Genomic DNA, 25,913 nt, shown 5'->3' on the forward strand with positions numbered 1-25,913 from the left:
ATAAGGGATGTGCGATCATCTTTCTCCAAAACTGTAACTTGCTTTTGGATCATACCGACAGAAAATTCTTGAAAATAAAGCACGGGAGAGTTACTGGAGAGCACTTGGAGGTCAATGCAAATGGTCTCTGCATACATTTCTCAAAATGCATGTGAATGTAAAGGCTGATTAAAAGGAACGTCAAAAAATGTAATGCATCAATTTTGAACGAAAACTATAAAACTATGCGCATAAATTCTAGTAGCTTCGAAAAACACAAGAAGATTTTTAACATAGGCAATAACAAATGGTAACTCCAACATGAAACTACAAATGTGAGATGTATCAAAACTGGTAAAGTATTAAAGGAAGTAAAAGTCAAATTGATCAATAAGATTTGCTCAACTATTACACCTTGATAGCATACTTCCTCATTGGGAAATAAGTCTCTTTCTTCTTCTCCCTCTCAGTCTTCAATGACGCCTGCATGAATAAGAAACGAGAAATTTCATGAGAAAACTTGTTGTCCATCACCACCAAATATAGCGGAAAGACACTTAGAAAAAGGTATAAGGTATTCCCACAACCATGTTAATCTACAATGTAAGAACAACTAATAGTCGCACTTAACTTCACTTCTCTCCAATAAATTTTATAGATAAAATTAGAGACTATTGATGCTTATGTTTATGTGTGAGATTTTATACAAATCCTAACCAAGGTTATAATTCCTCGTGTCTAAAGCTAATTATATCAATGAAACTCAAAATCATAAGTATTTGTAATTTATATTTTAAAATTTTGTTTCAAGAACAAATTCAGGAGCAAATATCATATCAGATAACATTTGCAAAAGGACAGAATCAGATCAAATTGTCCAATTACTTAAAATTGCATGTAAAGATTGACGGAGACAAGTACAGATGTCGCTGACTTTCAATCGGGGATACAAGAACCTTTCTGAAAGACAGACAATCCTAGCACGGGTATTTCAAACAGGCAAACTTCAACAACAATACACTATTCCTCTCTAACAAAATGATGGTATAAATATGCCTAGATAAAAAATTAAACCAGTACTTTAAACCGGCCAGTGTACATTCTAATAACTAAGAGGTCATTTGCTTCAAACGAGGAGAAGCAAAATAACACAGCCCCCATTGCCGAACAGCATAGGAAGGGATTCTTCCACATTTCACCTCTGACAAAACAGTTCAAAAAACCATTGGTGATATATAATTGAAATTTGAGCAATACAGGAGAATTATTAAGCACACAAGCAACCATGGAAAAAATAGTCCTAGAAAAATATAACACAGATAGAAATTGCTCGAGAGAAACACCTCAAGACATAGACATTCAAGGCATTACACAAAACGGGCATTCAAATTATATCAGGTAGACACTAATAAACACAAAAGTGGAATGAGCATGACTAAAAAAGAACAAATTCAAGATCATCAAAATCAATGCAATCCATTTATTAAAAACTAACAACAAAACATTCGCATTAGTCTACATACTTTTGGTAACATACAGTTAGTAGTTCCATTAAGGGAAGAACAAATGCCATTACCTGATGCTTAGTAAGCCTCCTGCGAATAGCCCTGGTCTTCTTGGGGCGGAGATCAAGGGGCAAGTACTTTTTGTTCTTATAGGCATCTCTCAACGCAGCCTTTTGCTTCTGAGAAATCACAGTCAAAACCTGGGCAATCGACAACCTAACCACTTTTCTGCAATTAAAAAAAAAAACATAAACACAAACACCTCACATGCAAAAAATAGAAAAGTATATGACAAACGACCCAACGGAGAAAGACGTGAAATTTTACATCTTGGAGAGCTTGTTAGGGGCACCTCCGGTGACCTTAGCAACACGAAGCAAGGCTAGCTCGGCCTTGAGGTCCTTCAGCTGATTCAAGAGTTCAGCTTTCGTCTTCTGCCTCAGCTCGTAAACCTTAATCCTCGCTGCAAAAACAACGCTGTCAGTCACATCAATTACCAACAATGGACTGAGAATAATGCTTCTGGAAATTACCCATCGCTACAATTCCGTGAGCTTCTGCTTCGGCTGCGACTGTATGCTGTAAACCCTAGTGCTAAATAAAAGAGACGAAGCTCCAAATTAGGGTTTTTAATAGTTATATAGAATGCTGTTTCGGGATCGGCCAGATACGGTTTTAAACGGGCCTGCAGTTTTTCTTGGGTTGGACTAGGAACTCGCAGGGGGAGGCCCACTTTACTAGATTGGGCCGATTTAAATTTAAAAGAATGGGCCGATTTAATCATTTCCAAATATATTTTATAAATATATAATATTTCAGAAATGATTTTTTAAATGTATTTACCTTAAATAGAAAAGTATTCATTTTAATTTTAATATCACTAACATTGGCGTGTATTATTGTATTATAAATTACTCATTTTAATTTAAATTCCAACAATTTTCTTTTTTAATCTTTTAACTCTGTTAGCTGTAAGGGGAAATTGGATTCCATTTTGCTACTGTCTTTGACATGTTGCTTCTTCTGTTTTGGACTTATGTGTCGATAACTTGTTCAATTTAAGAAATATGACAACTAACCCAATATATAATAATTGAACTTAAAACTTTTCTTAAAGAATATTTATCAATATATTGTAAATATCTAACTCTTTTGTTTTGTCTATGCTATGCATTGAAATAATGGAAAATACAAGAGAGAAAAGAGAAAGACACTAGTGGTGTCTACCTTAGGTTCTCTTGGACACTATCATTCAGGCCGATTATTTAGGTCGACCATCCAAGCCAATCATCTAGGCCGACCATCCAGGTCAATCATCCAGGCCGACCATCCAGCCTAACCGATCGACCACCAGGCCAACTACATGGTTAGATTATAAACAATAATCATTTATTAAAATCATAATGCAGATTAAGATGTGATTAGGTCGTCATTAGACTAGTGAAAGGTAAAAGTTCATTACAACTAGTATAAATAAAGGTCCCAAGTACGACTCTAGGATCAGGATGCACACAATATATGATTATTTGTTGTGTCAACCGTTCACTTATATTACTAACTTGAGTATCAGAGTGTTTTTGACAGGTATCCTCCCACACGACTTTGACAAAAATAAAGGAGAACAAATAACGTAACTTGAACGAAGGAGAACCACCAAGGAGTCCGTCCGGTTTTCAAAACAACTTGAAGTGCTTTAAGTAAGGGACTTCAACCCTATACCCGAAACATAATTGTTAAAGTCAGTTAACGTGGCTCTACTCACTTTAAATTCATGAATTGTGTGAAAAATAATTTTAGGATATGTGTTTTTTATAAACAGAATATTTTTTTAAATCATTCATATAGTGGAAATTTTATATATTAGTAATATTTGTTAAAATATTTCACAAAAATCAATTAAATTAATCATTTTTATTTGTATATCTACTTATATATATATATATATATATATATATATATATATATATATATAATATCCAATATATTTTTATATTCATCTCTATTTTAAATTATTAAAATAGGTATTTTGAAAATTTCAGGATATACATTTGATATTTTTTTTTTGTTATAATTGTTTGACTTTTTTTTATATTTGACACTAAAAAAATGTTTATCCTTTAACATTTAATATTTTCTTTAACATAATTATTGTTTCTATAAAAAATTATTTAAGTAATACTTAAAACAGAAGATGTATGATTATACTACTCAACAAGGAAGAAGTGAGATAAAATCTCACATCCGTTGAGTATAGAAATAAGGATAAAACAGAAATCTTATATCATCAAGTATAGATAGAAATAGAAATGAAGATGAAAATTAATTTTTATTTAAAAGATTGAGATCATATAGTTAAGTTAAAAAAAAAAAAAAAACTAGTTAAACTCACACAGTCTCATTCTATTATCAAAAGCCTGTACAATTAATGTATAAGTTAAGGATAATAAATGAATTTGACTTCATGGATTATGTATGAACTTTTTCCAAGTAAAACGCCATGGGTATGATAATATCTGATTTTTAAATTAGGTATATATTCACATCGTTCTCATTTCAATATCCAACTATATTTTAGGTAGTCATCCCATTTTAAATTATAAAAACACTTCTAATTTATTAGGTAATATAAAAGAAATTACATTAACTCTTCTCTACTCATTAATTCAATAATTAATTTGTTAACACTCACATTGATTATTTTTACTTTTTTATATAATTAATGACCTTCATTCCATTTTATAATATCAAATTTATATAATTATAATTTATTTATTGATATTTTAAGTTAGAAAAAATCAAATGTATACCATTTTGACATTAAATATTTAATAATATCGTATATTTTTTTCGTAAAAAATAATAATTAATATACAGAATAGTAAATGAGCCAGTATGGTTATGTTATAAATTCAATTATAAGTTGAAAATTCAACATTGTATAAAAACAAAAAAAGGTTAAGTGACATGAAAAAATAATTTATAAACATCAAACTTTAAAGTTTTATATGGAAGATGATGTGGAAAAAAAATCCTTAAAAGATTACATTTATCCTATGATATAGATGTAAATACAACAAAAAAAAAAACTATTTTTTTTATGAGAATATACTTCAATTATGAAGTATTTATCTCATATTTCTGCCAATTAAATTAAATCAGTTTACAAGCTACTCAATTAAGTTAATAAATAAATTCATAAATTAACTATTATAACTCATAGCTTATAAGCTAAAAGCTCGTAAATAAACTAATTTAAGTAGCTAAACAAATAGTTTCAACTCGTTGATTTTTTTATCAAAGATAATCATAAGACGATTAAAGTAACTTTAATTTATAAAATCGTAAAATAAATTATATAAATAACTTATGAATCTCTTTTGTACCAGTTAAACTAGCTTACAAACAACTCAAATAATTAAGCTCATAAATAGTATATTGTGTTTTACTAATGGCATTTGTAAGATGATCTCCAACATAGGAAAAATATAACATATTAAAAAAAAACATAAATTAATTATAGATATTTTATTAAATATCTATTTATGTAGTCCAGCAAGTAGAGCTTTAGATGCATTCAAAATTGTGAGTGAGATGTAGCAAAAAATTGATTGGTGTGGGAAAAATCTTATCTTTTTGTAATGATATTTTTGCTTTTGTCATTTTTTATATTTTGAAAAGTTAGTGTGTTTTGAATTGTGGATTTGGCCTACAGTTGAAATGGAACATCCATATGGCAATGATGTCGTGCTTCCAAGTTCTCGTCTTTTACGGCTAAACAAAACAACACACCAAACTACAGACAAAAGAACACACAAGCATCACAACATGCGTGTCTTCCTCATCCATTCAAACATTATCTAAAAAATATATCTTCTTCTTTTAATTATCTTAATAATCTTTCAATTCAATATTGATAAATTTAAATAACTATCTTAGAGTTAAATAAATTTATAATCTCTAAATTTAAACATAAAACTAAAATTTGTTTCATATTAATATACATTGATCTCTGAATTTAAAAAATTAATAAATATAATTTACTTAAGAATATTTTAAACTAACATTTTGAATTAAAATATATACATATAAAAATTAGCTTAAAATCGTATATACAACTAAAAATTAACTTAAAATCGTGTTTGACATGTTAAAAAAATTCAACACATTTGAATTAAAATTATTAAATCATTTTTTTTTAATTTAGAAATCATTTACTGACCGTGTCACTTCTCCTCTATATTTTCTTTAATACATTTTAGTTTTAATTGTTTATGTAAAATATAATTATTTATATTTATTTAGTGTTAACAAAACGAACTTACGGTGTTAAACATACTGTTAACTAATCATTAATTGTGTTACTTTTCTTTAAGAATTTTTTATAAAACTAAGAGAAAAAATCACTATGCATTATCCACTTTATAGTTGATACTTTATGATTGTAAAATTCTTTGTGTTAGATGTTAATTAAAAATTTCATATCAAGTAAAAATTACTAAGAAGAATAATATACAAGTTAAAAAAAATTATAAATTTATTTTCTTAAAACTTTGAATTAAAAATAGTGACAAAATTTTTTATATAAATTTGTTCATAATTCATTAATATTAAATATATCCAGCGTTTATCTCGTAAAAATTAACAATTATATCAGAGTAAATAGTTTATTTTAATAGGTTTAATACCTCTTTTGATCCCTCGAAAGGGGGCAAATGTTCAATTGGGTCCTACCTTTTTTTAGAAGTTCAATGTGGTCCCAAATTTTGTAAAAAGTGTGCAATCAAGTCCTTTTTGGAAACGGCGTTGATTTTTTAACAGAGTAGCTGACAGGGTGGACTGAAGTTAGCTACGTGGCTGTGAGAGGGTAATACATGGCTGTGTGAGGGTGATACGTGGCTGTATGAGGGTGATTTGTGGCTGTGTGAGGGTGATACGTGGCATTCATCTTGTTCTTGTCACCCAAAATGATCACGGCATTCAGGAATCATGTTATTTAGAAGGAATAGAATTTGCTAGCCGAATTCCATACGCAAACATACAGAGATGAATCTATTGTTAGCAAACATAGTATACTTGAATTTTTTTTTGCTTGAGTTCCCCTCATTCCAAGACCAAAGATCGCCGCTGAAGGAATAAACCAGAAGCTCCGTCCTTCGCCGCCGACGAACCAGGTCGAAGAAGTCGAACCATACCGCGAGGCCAGCCCTCCACCTGTAGAAAACCAGAACCAAAAACAAAAACCAAAACCCAGAGATCCAACGACCAACCTCGGCGAAGTTTCGTTGATCTCCGCAAACCTGTTGCTCGAGATCCACCGCGCGAACCACCATCGAAACCCCAAGGGTCGCGCCTCTGCCGCTGTGTCGCGCCTCTGCCGCTGTGTCGCTCACAAGCTCCGCCACCGCGGACCACCCCAAAGCTGTCGCGAGTTGTCCCAACGTGAGAGAAAGGAAGCTGCCATATGGTTGCAGAGCAGCGCCGAAGGAGAAGAAGAGAAGGGAAAACTATATCTTTCCCTCACATGAGCGTGACGAAGGAGCCATAAGAAGAAGAGGGTAGAAAGAAATTGGGATTTCCAATTTAGGGTTCATAATCCTTTCAGATTGGGAGTTTTCCCTCTTAATTCTAATTTTAATTAGGTTCTTAATTTTCAAATTTAGGATTTTTCGAATTAGGAAAACCACGTATTACTCTCACACAGCCACGTAGCAAACTTCAGTCCACCTGTCAGCTGCTCCGTTAAAAAATTAACGCCGTTTCCAAAAAGGACTTAATTGCACACTTGTAAAAATTTGGGATCACATTGAACTTCTAAAAAAAAGGTAGGACCCAATTGAACATTTGTCCCCTTTGAAGGACCAAAAGAGGTATTAAACCATTTTGATAATGACTCATAAAATTCAAGATAAGTTAAAAAAAATTATATTAGATAAAAACTTGTAAAATGAAACGATATGTAAGTATAATATCCATAAACCTATGACTTAAAAGGTTTTAAATTGAAAATGAGATATTACATTTAAGGACTCATTAATGTCAAAATTTTCCAATCTTCCATTTAAAAAACTTTGTATAATGTGTACAATTTCTCAAATTGCTATTCTTAATTTCGTATTGTTAAGTTCTTGCAATACAAATTAACCTTTTGAAATGATTTTATAGAATAATTGTTGATAAATATTTTGTTTATTTTAATAAATTTACATAAATCATTTCAAAGGTATTAATAAGTGTTTCATTCAATCATTTTTTAAAACACATTCCAGTGGTGCAAATCTGGGATATATTTTGTTAAGAAATTAAAAATTATTTTTAAAAACTTTGGAAAGAAGTACTTTCACCTTCAAAGTTAAAATAAATGTCATGTGTAGAACAAGTTGAAAATGCATAAAAAAAGGATATTTCACACATTCAATAATCAAATCGAGGAAGCTGGTTTTGTTTGAATTGGAAATTTCACGTGTTCTTTCTTTATTGCAAACCGTGACTGTGCTCATCTTGTTCAATGTGAACACAACATGAACCATTTCAATTCAACCATGGCTACGGATTTCTTCTAGAAATAACCCTTTTTGGAAAAAGGAAGATACAACTGAATATTTTTTTAGTTTCAATTATTCCAATACCCATTCATATCAATTCTAATATATAATCATAATGAGAACAAATAGCAAAAAATATAAAGTCAAAAAACATTTGTTTCAACTATATTAGTTCACTTACATTCAATTTTCAACGTACTGTTATACCTTGTGTTTTGTGTCCACCAGTGTTGCTTTAAAAACGGTTTATAGTGTCTTAAATTTATTTAATAAAAAGATAACCATAATTTAACGATGCAAAGAGCAATTCAATTATTTAGAGTAAATTAACCCTACGTTTAAAGGGTATGATAATTTCAAATAATTAAGGACGAATGTTATGATTGAATTTTATATTTGTTTGTGTTTTCATATTTCAAATAAATGAAACACAAGTTTAAAGAATATGATAATGTATCGGACGAAAGTTATCGTTGAAGAGTTTGGTTGTTATTTGGATAATCAAGAATATTTAATTATAACTATAAAATGGAAATTTATAGTTTTGATTGCTTTATATAAAAAATATTGTAAATATTACATAATATTATATTTTTAATATTCAGAGATAAAAAGTTTGTTTGTTAACAAAGAAGTTTTTCTAAGGAATATTTAGTTAAAATATATGTTTTAGGTAATTCGAAAAGTGTTTTCCTTTTTATGTCAAACAAACTCGTAAACAAATGTAACCAATAATGTTTGTGTTAATGTCAACAAATTAAATATGATTAAGGAATTAATTAATATAATCTACAAAGGAGTCAAAAGAAACTCCTCCGTCCAAAAAAAAAGTCCAACAAAATTAATGCCAAGTTGCTTAATGAAAACACCAAAACGTGGAAATAAAAAAGCACGTCTATTACAGTATTAATTTAGAAAAATAATCTAAAATATTTATATGCATCTCTCTTTACCTGTTTGATCCATTCAACCACAATTTTTTATAGAAAAAAATCTGTATGAGTGATGAAAAAAAACTGAAAAACTAAGGCAATTCTGATGGAGAAGATATTGGAATATAATAAATTAATAATTATGATAATTAGTTAGATATTAATTATTAATTAAGTAGTATAACTAATAATAAAATGTGTGTGGAGCAAGGCTAAGGAGGGAGAAAGTTTGTTTGGTTTATGATTTGATGTTGTCTGGTTTTGGCTTGCTGCCTCTATAAGTGGAGAAACTCATGTCATTCTTTTTCCCACTCTCACGTGTTTCTTTTCCTGAATTTCATGCACTCTAATCTTAAAATCTCTCTCTCTATCTCTCACTTCACTCATCTTTTCGACTCTCTCACCCCAAACAAAACCTTTCTTCATGGTTTCTCTCTTTCTCTCCATCTCTCTATCTATAAATATCATATTTTTCTTCATAACCGATTTTCTTTTGCTGTTCTTTTTTCTTCTTTCTGCAGGCCACTGAAACCTACGCGATCAAATACGAGGAGGTAACGATCAACATCGAGACACACATATGTGTGTGTGTCTGTCTTATTATCTTGTCTTATCTTGATCTTGCTCAGATTTTTCAAAACAAAAATTCAAGGAAATCTTAACGTGGATATTTGATTTTTCTATATTTTTAAGGAACATATACTGAATTCACGAGGGTTGAAGCTCTTTACATGCCGATGGCTTCCGGCTAATAGGAGTCCGAAAGCTTTGATCTTCATGTGCCATGGCTACGCCATGGAATGCAGCATCACCATGAACAGTATAATCACGCGATTACCCTCTGAACGTTATTCGTTCGTTTTCACTTTTCCAATTTACAATGGAAGTTGATTCGGTTCGTATTAATTTTCTGCACTTTTTCTGATTGCAGGCACGGGAATAAGGCTTTCACAAGCGGGTTTTGCGATGTTTGGGATTGATTACGAAGGACATGGAAAATCAGAAGGGGTTCCTGGTCTTGTTATGGATTTTGACAGCGTCATCGACGATTGTTTCCAACATTTCTCCACAATTTCTGGTTTGCTTCTTCTCTATTTTAATGTCAAATTGTTGCCTGCCACTGAGGTTGTTTCCTTGAACGTGTTTTCCAACCCATGACGTGGCCGATTTGTCGCTTGGTGAATATGTTTGTGAATGAAGTTGTCTTTTTTTTTTATTGAAACTGCAGAAAAAGCAGAGTACCAGAACAAGATGAGGTTCTTGATGGGTGAATCCATGGGAGGAGCTGTGGCACTTCTTTTGCATAGGAAAGAACCACAATTCTGGGATGGGGCCATTTTGGTCGCACCCATGTGCAAGGTTTGATCCCTTTCTCCACTTTTTTTTTTTTTTGTCCTTATTCTGTAAGCACGTCTTCTGCCAAATCCACACGTGATTCGTTTCATAACTACACTGTTCTTTTTGCTGCTATATCTAATCATTCATTGAGTTTAATCAAACATAATAGTGCAAAATTTTATCTAATCAAATAATCATTCATTGGCTTCGTTGACACGTCTGATCATTGGTGTGTTCTGTGATTTTCAGTACCCAGAAAATTTGGACCCAATGAAATTCAATGTCGATTTGCATACACTTTTCTTTTCTTCTCATTTACCTATTCTCATGGTTTCTTTCTGGGAATCTATTCACTGCTATCTTTTTCTTTATCTTTCCCTCAGAATATTACAGGCATAATAGAAAATTGCTTTTACCAGATAATAACTTAAGAGAGACGCAAAATTATCGACATAAAAAATACAGAGATGGTTTGTGAGACAATCACGTAAGAGATAGAAAGAGATAGAAAAAGATTGAAAAAGATAGTAAATTAATTTGAATGTCACTCTATCTACATAAGGCGCCAGAATCTTTCCTTTTTGTTAATTCAATGCATCAATACTTTTACTATCAATCGTTCTTGTTCTATATGATTTATAGCAACCGGAAAAATCTATCGCAAGAAAAATAGATATATGGTTTTGTTTTTATCTAAAATTATTTATTTATTATGTTATTAGAATGCATATTAGATAAAAGATATATTCTTATATATTAGATTTGAGTTTATTCGTAACTTAAAAATTAAATGAGTGGATCCGTTTGACCGATACTAATATTTGACATCGAAGGTCTTTGACTTTTTAGAAGCGTTGAATAGCTCCTTGGTAACGCATCGTTCAAGATATTTTTAAGCTAAACCGTTTTATATTCTTGTGATGATGCGTCAGAAGCAGAGAATACGCAGCCTACGTTTTTAAAAATACACCCACGTTTTGAAAATTTCAAACCCAATCAAGAAGAACCACAACATAATTATAATGAAAAAAAGTTAATAAATTTAATATATACGAATATTATTCGATTGAATGATAGTAGAATATAAAAGAATATAGACTTATATTGTATATATTATTTATTTGGTTGAGAATCCAAATGCGAATATAAGTCCCAAATCCCAAATGAGAAAATAGAACATTATATAAAGATGAAATATTTATTAATCCATAGTTTTAAGGTTTTAGGTAAAGAGTGATGTCAACTCTTAACAGTTGTATCGGGATGGAGAGTGTATACGTGGAAGGGACTCACCCTTGAGGGGAGATTGTGTGAATCAGGTCCCACATTAGATAGAATAAAACACTATATAAAAATAAAATATCCATTAAGACATAGTCTTAAGATTTTGGATAAAAAGCAATAAATCCCTTATACGGTTAAACTCTTATAGAAAAGTAGTATATATTTTGTTGATGCATTAAGGTGAATATTTGTTAATAAATTGCAGATTGCAGAAGAAATGAAACCAAACACAATGGTGATTAAGGTATTGAATGCATTAAGCAAAGTTGCTCCGTCGTGGAGAATAGTCCCAGGCCCAGACATAATTGATATTGCCTTCAAGGTGCCTGAAGTCAGAGAAGAGGTATTTCATAAGATATATTATTATTTTTCTTGCAGAAGCTGACTATTTTCTTTGATAAAATTTTGATGCATTATTGTTGTATTGCAGATCAGAAAGAACGAATATTGCTATAAAGGAAAGCCTCGATTGAGAACAGCGTCGGAACTTCTAAGGATCAGTAGAGAAATTGAGGGAAGACTGCATGAGGTAAATTTGGTGAAGTAAATAAGAAAGACGTATTGAATTGAATTGAATTGAATTAATGGAATATGTGGAATTTTTTTGTTAGGTTTCACTTCCTTTTCTGGTTTTACACGGTGAAGAGGATCAAGTGACGGATAAAGCAATTAGCAAACAGCTACATGAAGTGGCTGAAAGCTCTGACAAGACACTGAAGTTGTACCCAGGAATGTGGCATGGTCTGCTGTATGGAGAGCCACCGGAAAACTTGAATATTGTATTCTCGGATATTATTGGGTGGATCGAGAAGAGATCTCAGTTTGGAAATACAAGATTGGAGAGAGAGTTGAAAGGAGAAAATGAACATGAACATGAACATTTGGTCAGGTCTGATCTCTAGAGAATTCCCCAACTCTCATTTCCAAAACAAACCTAGAGAATAAGGTTATAGCGCACAACATAACATGAACCTGAACACCAGAATTGTTAGAGCAAAGGGTCGTGTATATGGGCCGGTGTACAGTTTCAAATCAGTTTATAAAGGAACAAATGTCTCAATTTCCTATTTCAAGATTATCACATACCTATTGTCCTTGTCTAACCAAGTTTTACTCATTTATATACATGAATTCATTACCTTAACGTCACCACTCTATATAATAATTATTTCAAATAATCTATGGTTTGTATGTTAGGTACTCATTGCATCAGCATATGCATTTTTATTCATAAATTTATAAAATCACTGTTATATTTCACTTACGAATTTGACAAATTATTGCAAAACTTAATACACGAAATATTTCACATGTTTAACCATATTATTATGTTTATAACACATCAACATTTATTGAATATTTTTGTAAACAACAATTAGATTTAAACTGAAAATCAATACTATACAAAGTACTATTTGATTGAATTACAATATAATTGATGTTTTCTTTAAAATAAAAAGTCGGTGGTGGAATCGATTAATTTCTCCACAAATTAATCTATTCCATTTCGGAAACACCTTTATCAGAGTATAAGATCGCAAAAACTTTCGTAACCCTAATCAGCAAAAAACCATTACGAGATATGCATCTTTCAGTTACGGTGCTGGCAAGATCTGAAGAGGAAGGTCTGCTCCGTATTTCATTTTTTACAATAACCAACACCCAATAAGAACGTTGAAAAAGCAGGCACCAGAAATTCAACAAAACCCCAAATGAGGGCACCCCAGTTTCTCAACAATTAAATAAATAAATAAAAAATCTCTAACCATTACTTTCGTGCATAATGTTTGATGATGAATTTTGATAGGTACATTAAATGCAAGTGTTTAATTTTGGAAAACTAGAACTAACTTTTCGTTGAAATGGTAAAGCAGTGATAATCTACACTAAATTTCAAATCCAGTTAAATCAAACATCTCAGTTGAGTAAAAGAGAGGGGTTGCTGAGTGAGTTGTAGATATGAAGCGATGTGGCACGTTATCACATCCACAAAGCGTGATAACAGTTAACTAGGACTAATTACAACATAAATTGCCAACTGAGGCTTCTGGGTTTGACTCCAATACAGAGTAGAGTTATCGCCAGGTCCCTTCATCCCCCTCCAATTAAATAGGACAAGAAATCACCGTTCCCCTATTAATGAGATACACGAGCTTACTTCACTTTGTTAGTATTTGACCTAGCTGCAGCGGGCAAATGACCTACTAGAAAAACACATTTCCACCATGACCTGCTTGCAACACCAAAACACAGTACAAGACATTCATCAAATCAAAACTCTCAGTGACTAAGCAACTGCAAAATTATTCATGATTAATTATCATTGTCATCATCTTAGGCAAGACCCACATGGCAACAGATGGAAGTAGTTTAATTGGAACACAGGTCATCTGTTTAAACAACGCCTATAACATGGGTTCTAACCTAAGGAACAAAATATGTTGCGTCTTCTATTTCCCTCTTGTCCATGATTATCAACTAATTAATTAACCACTACCAAATGTGTGGGATGGGGGGAGTCTACTTCTCCTTAGCTACCACATAATTGAAGATCCAAATCTCTAAAGCGAAGAATTTTCCTTTAATTTTTTATTCAGCAGAAAATAAAGAAAACAATCCTCGGCCAAGACTACCTTTAAAAGGAGATAGTCCAGATGAGGGGTTGGAGGGTATCCCATTAAAGAAATTAGCTTGTAAACATGTCTAACAGTAATACCTCATTCTCTATTAAGGATATCTAAACTCTTTAAGTATAACTTCTGCATGAGAATAGAAAGGGGGACAAATCCTCATGTTGATAGTGGTCACAATGTTGGAATTATCCACCTCAAATAAAATTACATCTCATGTATTGGTTATAAATCTATTATAACAACGGTAGAACAGTCAGGACCAAAATAGATAAAATTAGGGAATCATACCTTTCATGCAACCATTTCTTAAATAATCTTATTTCTCACTTCCTCGAGTTTCTTCAGTATCTCTCCAGGGGTTCTGTCCAATTCATCAGCAATTTTTCTCTGCAAATCCATTGGCAATGTTGGGAATTGCTCGCATAGATCCCCATCAATAACATCCTACACAATAAAGCAGGACTATCAGAAATTTGAAAAAAAATTAATGCTACGTCCAAAAAAGCACAAAAAACAAAAAGAACATTTTGGTGTGCACATGTTTAATAGTGACAGGATGAATGGCTCTTTGTCAAGCAGGAACAGCAATGAAAATATAGAAAGGGGCGATGCTTAGTCCAACAGATTGCAGATAGCACTTTTCCACAATTTCATAGAAGCAATAAACAGCATATCAGGCATACCTTAACGGGAAAATATGAAGATCTATATGCCATGTGGTCTCTTCCGCACAAAGGTGGGTGATCCTGTCTCATATGCATCTCCAAATGAGAAAAGAAGTCAACATCATCTCGTGAAGTAAAGGCATGTAGAGCACCAACACTTCCCATAACTGTTCCAAATACAATGCACTCTCCACCACCTGGTATGAGAGAAGCCTTTTGCAAGCATGTGACCACATCACCAACATGAAACTGTACAATTTCTTCCACCTTATTGGGAGCTCCATTCAGCTTTCCTTGCTCCCACTTGATCCTACCACCAGTAGGATCTTCTTCTATCTCATCTGAAACATCCTGTGGCAGCCGCACAAAATAGATATTTCCAAACTTGTCTGCGCCTGCCATGGTGTCAAAATCTATGTGGTACGATGCAGTAAGCCACCTTGGAACACAATCATCGGAAAATATATAAAGTTGGTTTTCGTCCCGCCTATACTTGCAGTAATGGAAAGACTGGAGAGAAGAAAGAAAAAAACACAATTAACTGAAGATTTTATTCAGTGAACTGAAACATGTAGTGCAGCAGCACACTGGATCCAAGAATAAGCACTCTATCTATTTGCAAAATTAAGATAGAATAAATTCACAACAGAAAAGCCTTAGTCAAGTCTTTCCAAAATAGTATAATACCCACGGAAGTTTTGTATAAAAACCAAATCAGTTATATCAAATTATATCAATCAAATGCTACCAGAAAGCTCAAGTCACCAAATGTGGATATTCAACAGCTATGGATTTACCACAATTCTAAAACTGTGGTGAATGCATCCACCGTAATTAATGCATAAATTAAGATACCAATTAGCAGTGATAGAAACCCTTCTATGGTTCCACATGAGAAACCAGTACGAACGTAAACTACATATGGATATAACATAGAACATACCTCTTGAACATCACCAACATAAATTCGATCACGATATGCCTGAATAGAGACAATCGTGTTGGGGAATAGCTTATTCTCACATTTTCTTAACAGACGTCTTTTTCCCAAATCATATAACCTGAGCACAGGTCCTATCCCTGCAAGTAATCTTCCTTGAAACTGACATAGAGCAAGAGGAACACCTTCTACCTGTGTTTTGTGAAGAAGTTCAAGAGATCTTCCATCCTCTACAAACCTATAAATATGAATAAATCCTGCAGTTACAGTCCTTTTGGGCAAAAATTGAAGTCCCTTTGCCGTCCCAACAGCTAAAAGGGTTCCATATTCCTTATCATGGAAATTTACTGTGCATATGCTGAAAGCAGCCTCATTCTCCTGAAGCTCCAAAAGACATGTTGTATTTCCTGTCCTGGGATCAAGAACTCTGATGCATGAAACCCATTTCTCTGATTCAGTTTTTGGATAGCCATAGTGTTCGTCAGAGAGGGGATCATCTTTATCTTCATCATCACCACCATTCTCCATTTGGTCTGCACTTCCAGTACCATTCTCCCCGGCTTGAGCAGCCTCAAAACACTGTTTCCTAGCAGCTTCACGCTCTTCTGCAGTTAATGCTCCCTGATCACTCTCAATCATCACAAGGAGTTTTCGTTTGGGTTGCAGCACAAATTTCCTTGGTGTGTACCTTAATGGAATTACAGTTTCATTAAATGTTTCTCCTAACCTTTCTATGGTAAAAATTCTCAAGGCCTCGCCAGCAACAGCAACTACACCTTCTACACACTGGTCAGATGAAAATGAAGCAGCATATTCAAGGGTTTCATATGAAAGGGGTGTTAAAAGGAAATGTCCTTGGTGAATATAACCAAGCCAGGGTCGACTAGACAAACAAAGCATAGCCCGCTTGCCCCTCACAATGATGAGAAACAGCTTTGGGGCTCTCAATCCTAAGAACCTGGAACGCGAATCAGAAAGCTGACCTGTAACCATATCCACCACAGTTCTAAACAACACACCATTCTGTAACCCAGCATTCAAGAATAGGCTAGCAGGATGATCTGCACCATCCTCACCACCAACAGAAGCTTGAACTTCAAGAAAAAGTAGAGATTCTGGAGCTGAAGAAACACTCTGAACGCTTAGTGCCTGCATACAATCATCAGGATCCAGTGATAAGATGCGGATGGTCTTGTCATATGAGCCAACTGCAAGAAATCGAGATCTTTGTCTGCCTTCGGGAACTGGAGCAATGTCTAAACAAGCAACATCTCCAGACATTTCATGCTTCTCCACCTCCATCAACTGACCAGTTACATCTACTTCAAAATATATAAGCTCCCCTCCACTGAGTGCAATAACAACCTGAAGCCTGTTTGATCCAACTTTCGAAATTGTCCTCTTTCCAGGTGTTCTCCATTCATTAATACGGCCATCCTCCCTGATATGCCTAATACCATTTGGGTGAACCTGCATGAGAGAATCATCTCCTATCAAAGAAACAGCAAGGGAGGGAGTCGTGTCAAGAAACCCACTGTCACTAACTTCTTCAACAGTCTCACCAATGGAAAGCACAAGAGTTGCGTTTGTGAATGACACAACAATGTAAGCATCAAACTCGTCAATAACATTCTTCTTCACCGTCCAAACAGCACTTGGTATACCAGGAAGCTTGGACACAGCCATCTCACTAACCGCTAAACCAGTTCTCAAAATCCTCAAAGACGACCTAGGACCACGTCCACAGAGAGTAAAAATCTGAGGAGTTTCCTCTTCAAAGAGATTACTGACCTTCATATCCATTATTGGCATTAAACTCTCAACCTGGTCAATCCTGACAAGGTTTTTCAGCCTCCTGGGCCGGAAAAACACAGGCTGAAAACCTTCCTCGGTTTCCATTAGCGTGGCAGATGATGCCTCCACATCATCCTCATCCCCTATAGACTTAAATTGATACAAAGCATGGTTCCCAAACTCTGAGGCAGCAAATAAGAACCCTGACTTCAGCACACACATCGAAGCAGTAACAGGAATAGTATCAAAATATTTAATCTTCAATTCAGATACACGGTCGTTGTTGTGTTCCAATGTGACCTTAAAAATATCCCCATACTCCGTCTGCAGGAGGAAGAAGAACATGCTCTTCAGTTTATGCATGGCAGCCGAGACAATAAGCACGCCACGCTCAGCCGGCAAGTCGTTTCGCCGCGGAATCACAGCCCTAACATCAGGATGACCCTGATTCTTATAAATGACAAAATTTTCAGCACAAACAAGCACCCCGCTAGGACCATCACCACCCCCAGGAACAGTAACAAGCAAATTGGCCCCATTATCAACCTGCTCGGACCACTTCCGCGAAACATGGTTGAGCCCAAGATCAAGCTCATAAAAGGTCAAATGCTTCTGAGCCTCTTCAGCAGCCTGACCAGTGGAATCCTGGTCGGCCTCAGAGTAGTCCAATTCAATAGCAGCAAAAATAGGGTTCTCAAAGCCACAGTCAACACCGCAAATTGAATAAACTAAAGTGTGCGATTTATGAGCTTCTAAAGGGGAAGAAATGGTTAACCTAGCAGCAGTGTCCCTATTCAAAACATAAACGAGTTTCTGCTTCTCGCAGGCGCCAATCATAACGGCCCTACCCTTTGGATCGATGGCGAGGTACTGACCTGGGACAATTCGGCGGCAACCAGATTTTCCGAAGGTTTCTTGGTGAACTTTGTCGAATACGTTTTTCTCTTTGTTATATTCGAGGATTACGATGCGGCCGGAGTCGGAGCCAACGACGATGTAGTCCTTCTGAGCGCCCATGAGGCGGAACTGAGCGAGAGAGCGAATGGCGCCGAAGATTTCGACGGAGAGGATGGTTTGGATCCGGCCATTGTCGTCGGGACGGAGGAGATCAAGGACCTTGCCTCGGGCGACGACGATTTCCTGGCTCTTGCCGCCGGAGAAGTTGCCGTTGATGGCACAGATGATGCCGGTGGGACGCTGGAGAGTGAGACTGTAGAGATACATGGTATAGAGTGGTTAGGGTTTAATTTAGGGTTTTGGTTTCAATTGAACATTCACAGTAACAGAGTCGCTGGTGAAGAAGATGGAATACACTCGTTACGATATCATATCATATCAGTGTGAGTAAGCAGAGCGGGACTAAAAACCCTATTTGGGGTTTGGCTACGCTTTTCCCCCTTCACTTCCATTTTATACACTATTATTAAATATTAAATTAAATATATAATAAAATCAGTGTTCTTTTATTTTTCTTTTTAAACAAAGTATATATTTTCTTCAGCTCCCCTTGATAACAATTGTTAATTTTTTTAATCTTATCTACTCTGATGAAATACAAAATCCGTTTATCATCCTTAATGTTTTTAGTCATAGATCAAACAAACATTTTGTAACTCTAAAATTAATCTCATCGAAGTAGCACTTCGAAAAAATTTCAGTATTATTTATACTTAATATATGATAAATATGTTAAGTGTGAGATTATCAGAATTCATATTGAGATTTCGAAAGTAATTTAATAATTAGTAAGACTGTATCAACATATTTATCGAATGCCGCATTTGAAAATACTACTACAAATTTATTTGATCTTTTAGTGTTTATAAGAAAAAAATTAATATAGATTTTATGATATTAATAATTTTTTTAAGTAATATTTAGACTAAGATGCATACTATGGTATTATTGTATAATGTATCTTGTTGAATATTAAATTCTAGACTTGTGGATGATAATATATAATGATTTTTTGAAATTGGCATATTATAATATTTTTATTAAAATATTAATTTAGTTTCTTGAGTTTTGTTAGTTCAATTTAATTTTTGTCTGTATATTTAATTTAATTTTTATATTCATTATTTTGTTCAATTTAATTCTATTTTTTTTTAAATTAAATAATTTTGTCTACTTTTAATTTAAAATCAAATCTAATTTTTATATAAATGTTATATTGATATTTTTAATTTAGAATTAGAGTTAGTTTAAAATTATAATGAATTAAATATATCTAGTTTAATGTTAAAATTGATTTAAAATTAGAATGAAAATTTAAAAAATAGAGACTTACACAATAAGTTTAAAATTTTAAATTAAAAATTCATTAAATTATTTAATAATTTATATGACTTTTAAGTTACAGATAAATTAAATAGTTTAATAAAAATACCAAATATAACACTCTGCTCATGGTTTTACCGCATGCTAAAGGGGAGGGGATCATGCAACACTAAACACAGAAATTGCTATCATCCGTGGGACTGATAAGTGAAAAAATGCAGTTCATATGACTGCATCACCACGTTCTATCAAAGAAGAACACACTACAAAAAGTCGACACCATCATTTCTACCTCACTATTGTGGTGCTAGTTTACGTGTGATAGATTGGTGTGTGAAATTCAGTATGGTGGTTAAAATGCTAGAGAAGATTCTATTCGGTTTTTACAAGATAATTATAGGGGAACCTTTTTAGTAGGTCTAACATCTATTGCTTACATGAATATATTCATGTTCTCATTAATTTTTATCAAGGTTCTTTGATCTGTACAAGTTCAATGTTCTCGGATGATTCTTCTTAACAAAATTTAAGCTCATGAAACAACCAAGGAAAAATAAGTTAAAACTAACGCAGTCACATTTGAAGAACCAAGAAAGACTGAATGTAAAAATGGAACATTCTTCACTATATATATCTGGACGGTCTGCATGGTATATAGGCACACTCATAGCTTCAATGGGCAACGGAGAGATACTTCAAAGCAGTGTATTAAAATTCTTAGTATCATATTAAACATGCCTTGAATCCTTTTTCCAATTCCTTAGCATCCAAGTTTTTCCCAATGAATACAATTTTGTTTATCCTTGGTTCATCCGCACCCCACAACCTCTCAGGTGATCCTTGAAATATGTCATGAACTCCCTGTAAAAAAAAATTGATTAATTCCACGAAACTGAACATGAATGATAATTGTCAGAGACGATGGGTAATAACAAACAACAATTAGCCCAGTGGAAAATTTAAGGAATTCATTTGAGATCCATGAGGCAACCCCTTCACGGTAAAGGAATTTAAGCTTGCCTGAAAGACAAATCTCTCGTTCATTCCTTCAACAGATAGAAGACCCTTCATCCTATAAATGTCATCACTCCGATCCAGTAATAAATTACCAAGCCACATGTTAGCCTGAAAAAGATAAGCCGTTTAGTAGGCAAATGCCAACACTGACTTTTTACATGTACATAAAAGAATGAAAGGCATTCCACAGCCATCCAAATGGAAAATAGAATTTGACACACTTAGCATTAAGTATACGTCATGTCTAACCTTCTCAAGGTCTAAGCTTCCTTCACAAACTATGCTGACGGATGACACACCAGGATCGTGAGTATGATCATGAGAGTGGTGATCGTGGTGTTCTGTACACAACAAATTGGATATTATTTCTAACAAAGTTAAAATTGTTAGCAATTTCAATCACTTACATATATATATATATATATATATATATAACAATTATTAAATGTGTTAGGACCATTATATTTTATTAACTAATTTTATAAAGTGATCTAATTAAGTAAATAGGGTTAAGGATATATATGTCATGAAAAATATATTGTGTAGAGACCAGCAATAATTTTAATTTTAATTTGTTGAGGGGCCAAATTATAATTATTGAATCTAACCAACAAGGGTTACTTAAAGGGTCATAGTCTCCATCTGTGAGCACATCGAATCATTCCTGTTTCTTTCTCTTTATCCCCATCAGAAAAGAAAATATAGAGAGAACTAAAGGTGTTCTACATAGAGAATATTAGAGACCAATTCAGGTTGCTTATTAATTGTTTTCAATGTCTAATACTTCAAGTATGCTTCCGCTTTATTGTTCTAACGGGTATTGGGAACTGTTTAGATTAAGGGTTTGATGCTATTAATTATTGATGTAAATCATAAAATTCTAACAAAAATGACATATTCCACAAGCATGTCCTTATGAATGATGAATTAAGAAGCTACTTGTTAGGAATTGATCCCAATCCAAATGCCAAATCTAGAGGGAATAATAATTTAAATGTACAGGCTTCCAAGTAAAATGTGTAAACAAGTAAATCTACACTTGTAAGACTCATAAGACCACTAGTACGTTGTGACTAGAGCTACAAACAAGAAAATGGCTTGTACACGACTCCAAGAAAAAAATAAAAGGTACCATGCTTGTGGTCATGGTGATGATCATGGTCATGGTGCTCATGCCCGTGGTCATGGTGCTCATGCTCGTGGTCATGGCTATGGTCATGATCTTCTTTTGCACCTTCATCGTTAATGGAATTCTCAATCCTTGTAGAAGATCAAGAAAAAACAAATTATATATCTAGATTTAGAAAGATACAATAATATTTAAAGCAGAACATTTGAAATATCCACGAAAGATTATGGATTACATGGCAACAGAGCAAGAAATAAGACAATGACACAGGAAAGTGAGTACTGCTATGAGCATTGTCGCCAGTGAGGATAATAATTAACACGAATAGTTCTCGGAGATTTATATTATTAGGGACTAGGAATAGTAAACCGACAAAAAAAGTTTCAGTATAAGACTAGGATATTATAATTGTTTAAATATGAGAGTACATAGTCACGAAGGAATCATATGATTAACAAGAAACTCCTTGTGCAGAGAACTAGTGAGCCAAATTTAGATTGCCATTTTCTTAAACAATTCAAATTATAACTGTTTATATATGAGAGTGCATGATCACGAAGGAACCATATGATTAACAAAAAACTTCTTGTGCAGAGAACTAGTGAGCCCAAATTTAGATTGCCATTTTCTTGAACAATTCAAATACAGTGAATCAGAAACAAGAACAAAAAGCTACCTCTCCAAATCAAAGCCCCCAATGCCAAGAACATAATCTAAGTTAACTTTTCCATATTCTGTCCGCTTTAAGTGGGCCAAGCTGTTCATTTTCTGAATTAATGACAAAGCCACGTTCATTTGGGGCTCAAAATAATGAAATAAAATTCAAATTCAAGCTAAAACTGAACTCTTAGATACAATAGGAGGAGATAGACACCAACCCTTATCCGCTGGACCAAAGAAGCAAGATCTGGTTCACCAACTAGGTCAGTCTGGTGCAATACAAACAAGAATGTCATTAGCTCAGGCATAAAGATAATATCCATCACATTCCATAACCTGGAATGTAGAATTTTATGAATAACTTCACATTGAATGTACGGAAAGACAAGGTTGCCCATGCTACAATAAAAACAATCTATCCTTTAGCAGGTTGGCTAGTTGCCAAATCAAAACCGATATGCCTTAAATAATCTAAATGTTTCATTTCTGCAAAACTAAAGCCATTCCACAACAAAAATAAATCAGCCAATACCTTATTTATGATTATACGATCCGCATATGCAATTTGTTCCACAGCCTCATTGACCACACCTTTTGGCTTAACCTCGTCAAGATGAAAACCAGCATGCTTTGCATCAACTAGAGTAACAACACCATCCAATTTTACTTCATTAAAAATATTCTCCTCCGCATAAAAGGTCTGGATTATTGGCGCTGGATTCGCCAAACCTGTCGAAGTGCAGAGCACAAACAAAAAAACAATACACAAAGTACAATCATACACATTCGCAATAACTAATAAGTAAGTCCGTGACATCTTCAGAATAAGCTCTAGCAGCTCAAAACCTCAATTCTACACAATCATAGTACGAAAACAATTACATACACATACAAAAACAGAAGTTATTCGTTACCTGTAGTCTCAATAACAATATGGTCAAACTTTCCTTTCTTCTTAGCAACTAAGTCAGAAATCATTCGGACAAGATCACCCCTCACAGTACAGCAAAGACAGCCATTGTTCAGCATCATAATATCTTCAGCACCAGCAGCTTTTGCCGCGACCAAAGAGCCATCTATATCAATTTCACCAAACTACAAATAATGCAGAGAGTAAGTTCGTTTTACAAACCAACACATTAACCGAAACAATCGCATTCAAAGTCACACAACCATAAAAATTCAGCAAACTCCGCAACACGAATACCTCGTTCTCAATAACCGCAATGCGTTTTCCATGCTCCGCTGTCAGAATATGGTTCAGCAGTGTCGTCTGTTCGGTTAAAGACAGTTAAGTATTCAGATTCCGCTGTGATTTTACTGAGCAGGAAAGTGAGGGAAACAGGATGAATACCTTGCCGGAACCGAGGAAGCCGGTGATGATGGTTGCCGGAATGCGATTGTCAGGGGGGATTACGGTGGAAACGTCGGAGTCCTCGGACTGAGGCGGCGCAGCGGTGGTGGCGGCGACGGTGAAGCGGCGAGCGGGTCTGAGAGGGAATGGTGCGGAGAGAGAGTGAGTTAGAGATTGGGAACGAGTGGTTGTTCTGCGTAGAAGAGGGAGGAGAGTGGTTTGAAGTGAGAGCGTGAAGGGTTTGGGATTGCGGTAAGCGAGGCCGAAGAAGCTGGATGCTACCTCAGCCGTGAAAGTTAAAGAAGACATGGTGAAGAAGACAAAGATGAAGATGAAGATGAAGAGTGACGAAGGAGAAAGAAGAACAGAGACACAAGGTTTAGATTTTTATGGGATTCTCAATTGCGTATTGGGCCTTGGTAAACCCAAAATACATTAATTGAAGTATTTCTTTCTGCACCTTCATAATTTCAATCTTCATTTGTATAAATGATTGTATTCTAAAATGTATACTCTATACTCAATTTTTTTATATTCTGCAATATACCTTTCTTAATAAAATGTAAAAAAACATGTTTTAGAATATATATTTTAAATTATAAAAAATAATATTTTGAATTATATATTTCAAAATATAAAACAAAAAATATATTTAAATTATATAATAAAATTTACATATTACATCATCTAAAGTACAAAATTTCAAAGATATACAAATTGAAATTATAGATATACAAGAAAAAATTCTCTTATTTATGGAATAATTTCTCTATATACTTTATAACTTTAACTTACATTCTTCTTAACTTTTTTATTTAATTTAAAATATAATTTTTTATTATTGTATATATTTAATCCAACAAATACGTTAAGTGAATAGTTTAACAATGTTCATTCAATTGATTTAAAGAGATTGCATAATATGTATATAGAAAATGTTATAAAGCTGCTGAACGCCACTATCTGGGATTTAAAACAGAGATTCTAACAAATATGGTATGGGATAATGGATAAGTTGAATAAAAGAGTGTTTAAGAAGGTAAATTTTGGAGTTTTCTACAATGAGACGAGATTATCAGTAGCGCAGAAGACAGAAAATGCCATATAAATTTCAGAAAAACGGAGGTTGTAAATACAAAATGCATTAAGGAAATCTCATAGGATAAGAGAAAAAACAGGCTTTAATTTCATTTCAAAACAGCAAAAATATGCCAAGATTTCATACCAAGAACTTGCCAAATCATATTTCTGTCAAGCTGAAAGACATCTCCAAGCATTTTAAATAAGAAATCTTCCATGTCCTGGTGAAGCTGATCATGCTTCGAACTCGAAACATCTGGCCTATTTTTTTTCAGCCAGATTCCGGTCATTGGCAGCGACTTTGCATCCAACTTAGTTGGTTTCGTCGTCCGAGAAGACCCATTTGCTGATGGAGCAGGTCTAACATAATTCTTTCCAATAATGCTTGAAACAGTACCAGCCGAAACTGGACGAACTTTGGGTCTTGAAGTTTTCCTTTCTTGGAATGAATTTTCAATGGAATACCCGTATGATGATTCAGAAGACCCATCTGCATTGGATGAATCAAGGATTGAAGATGATACTCTGCTGTTGTGCAAACCTCATCCGCCGTTGGATCACCCATTAATTCTGCTCTCATTCAATGTATGTATAATACATGGGTGCAAACCTTTGCATCAAGCAAGCACTTCAATGCTTTTGCATCAAGCAAGCACTTCAATGCTTTCTCTGTTGGGTATCAGTCATACAACACAAGCACATACAACTAAAATTAAAGATGAGAAAATTTATAACTAACACAAGACCAAGGGCAAGGTCAAGAAAAATATTTACTAGATAG

The 25,913-nt window shown here is 33.8% G+C and overlaps 4 protein-coding genes across 4 annotated transcripts; 1 reads left to right on the forward strand and 3 right to left on the reverse strand.

Annotated features, from left to right (window-relative positions):
- Nucleotides 1–245: 245 nt before the first annotated feature.
- LOC108324978 (60S ribosomal protein L35) lies at nucleotides 246–2,160 on the reverse strand. Its single transcript, XM_017557944.2, has 4 exons — nucleotides 2,018–2,160; nucleotides 1,812–1,947; nucleotides 1,556–1,712; nucleotides 246–462 (listed from the first exon to the last, which is right to left on the reverse strand). The coding sequence occupies exons 1-4, from the start codon at nucleotides 2,019–2,021 to the stop codon at nucleotides 388–390; spliced, it is 372 nt and encodes a 123-aa protein (XP_017413433.1). The 5' UTR covers nucleotides 2,022–2,160; the 3' UTR covers nucleotides 246–387.
- A 7,075-nt stretch (nucleotides 2,161–9,235) lies between these two features.
- LOC108325843 (caffeoylshikimate esterase) lies at nucleotides 9,236–12,665 on the forward strand. Its single transcript, XM_017558929.2, has 8 exons — nucleotides 9,236–9,385; nucleotides 9,480–9,512; nucleotides 9,652–9,778; nucleotides 9,890–10,036; nucleotides 10,187–10,317; nucleotides 11,786–11,923; nucleotides 12,011–12,109; nucleotides 12,192–12,665. The coding sequence occupies exons 1-8, from the start codon at nucleotides 9,383–9,385 to the stop codon at nucleotides 12,480–12,482; spliced, it is 969 nt and encodes a 322-aa protein (XP_017414418.1). The 5' UTR covers nucleotides 9,236–9,382; the 3' UTR covers nucleotides 12,483–12,665.
- A 701-nt stretch (nucleotides 12,666–13,366) lies between these two features.
- On the reverse strand, nucleotides 13,367–19,005 carry LOC108325842 (spliceosome-associated protein 130 A). Its single transcript, XM_017558926.2, has 4 exons — nucleotides 15,822–19,005; nucleotides 14,897–15,388; nucleotides 14,502–14,657; nucleotides 13,367–13,810 (listed from the first exon to the last, which is right to left on the reverse strand). The coding sequence occupies exons 1-3, from the start codon at nucleotides 18,834–18,836 to the stop codon at nucleotides 14,520–14,522; spliced, it is 3,645 nt and encodes a 1,214-aa protein (XP_017414415.1). The 5' UTR covers nucleotides 18,837–19,005; the 3' UTR covers nucleotides 13,367–13,810; nucleotides 14,502–14,519.
- A 1,320-nt stretch (nucleotides 19,006–20,325) lies between these two features.
- Nucleotides 20,326–24,420, reverse strand: LOC108324107 (uncharacterized). The gene is made up of 10 exons (XM_052874725.1): nucleotides 24,053–24,420; nucleotides 23,906–23,971; nucleotides 23,613–23,793; nucleotides 23,231–23,427; nucleotides 22,917–22,967; nucleotides 22,715–22,806; nucleotides 22,042–22,169; nucleotides 21,159–21,250; nucleotides 20,913–21,017; nucleotides 20,326–20,753 (listed from the first exon to the last, which is right to left on the reverse strand). The coding sequence occupies exons 1-10, from the start codon at nucleotides 24,359–24,361 to the stop codon at nucleotides 20,616–20,618; spliced, it is 1,359 nt and encodes a 452-aa protein (XP_052730685.1). The 5' UTR covers nucleotides 24,362–24,420; the 3' UTR covers nucleotides 20,326–20,615.
- Between the last annotated feature and the right edge of the window lie 1,493 nt (nucleotides 24,421–25,913).

The sequence above is a fragment of the Vigna angularis genome, chromosome 3, assembly GCF_016808095.1.
Source record: "Vigna angularis cultivar LongXiaoDou No.4 chromosome 3, ASM1680809v1, whole genome shotgun sequence".
NCBI classification, from domain to species: domain Eukaryota; kingdom Viridiplantae; phylum Streptophyta; class Magnoliopsida; order Fabales; family Fabaceae; genus Vigna; species Vigna angularis.

What these genes read in the sequence shown, in the direction of transcription:
- LOC108324978 (XM_017557944.2), bottom strand. An exon ending in CCTAACAAGCTCTCCAAGAT is followed by an intron (nt 1,713 to 1,811) that starts GTAAAATTTCAC and finishes TTTTAATTGCAG; the next exon opens with AAAAGTGGTTAGGTTGTCGA. An exon ending in GGAGGCTTACTAAGCATCAG is followed by an intron (nt 463 to 1,555) that starts GTAATGGCATTT and finishes TTATTCATGCAG; the next exon opens with GCGTCATTGAAGACTGAGAG.
- LOC108324107 (XM_052874725.1), bottom strand. Translation starts at nt 24,361, where the DNA reads ATGTCTTCTTTAACTTTCACGGCTGAGGTAGCATCCAGCTTCTTCGGC. An exon ending in TATTGTTATTGAGACTACAG is followed by an intron (nt 23,428 to 23,612) that starts GTAACGAATAAC and finishes GCACTTCGACAG; the next exon opens with GTTTGGCGAATCCAGCGCCA. An exon ending in TCACCATGACCACAAGCATG is followed by an intron (nt 21,251 to 22,041) that starts GTACCTTTTATT and finishes TGTTGTGTACAG; the next exon opens with AACACCACGATCACCACTCT.
- LOC108325843 (XM_017558929.2), top strand. An exon ending in ACGCGATCAAATACGAGGAG is followed by an intron (nt 9,513 to 9,651) that starts GTAACGATCAAC and finishes TATATTTTTAAG; the next exon opens with GAACATATACTGAATTCACG. An exon ending in TGCCTGAAGTCAGAGAAGAG is followed by an intron (nt 11,924 to 12,010) that starts GTATTTCATAAG and finishes GTTGTATTGCAG; the next exon opens with ATCAGAAAGAACGAATATTG.
- LOC108325842 (XM_017558926.2), bottom strand. Translation starts at nt 18,836, where the DNA reads ATGTATCTCTACAGTCTCACTCTCCAGCGTCCCACCGGCATCATCTGT. An exon ending in ATGTTGGTGATGTTCAAGAG is followed by an intron (nt 15,389 to 15,821) that starts GTATGTTCTATG and finishes TCTTCTCTCCAG; the next exon opens with TCTTTCCATTACTGCAAGTA. An exon ending in CTTCATATTTTCCCGTTAAG is followed by an intron (nt 14,658 to 14,896) that starts GTATGCCTGATA and finishes TTTATTGTGTAG; the next exon opens with GATGTTATTGATGGGGATCT.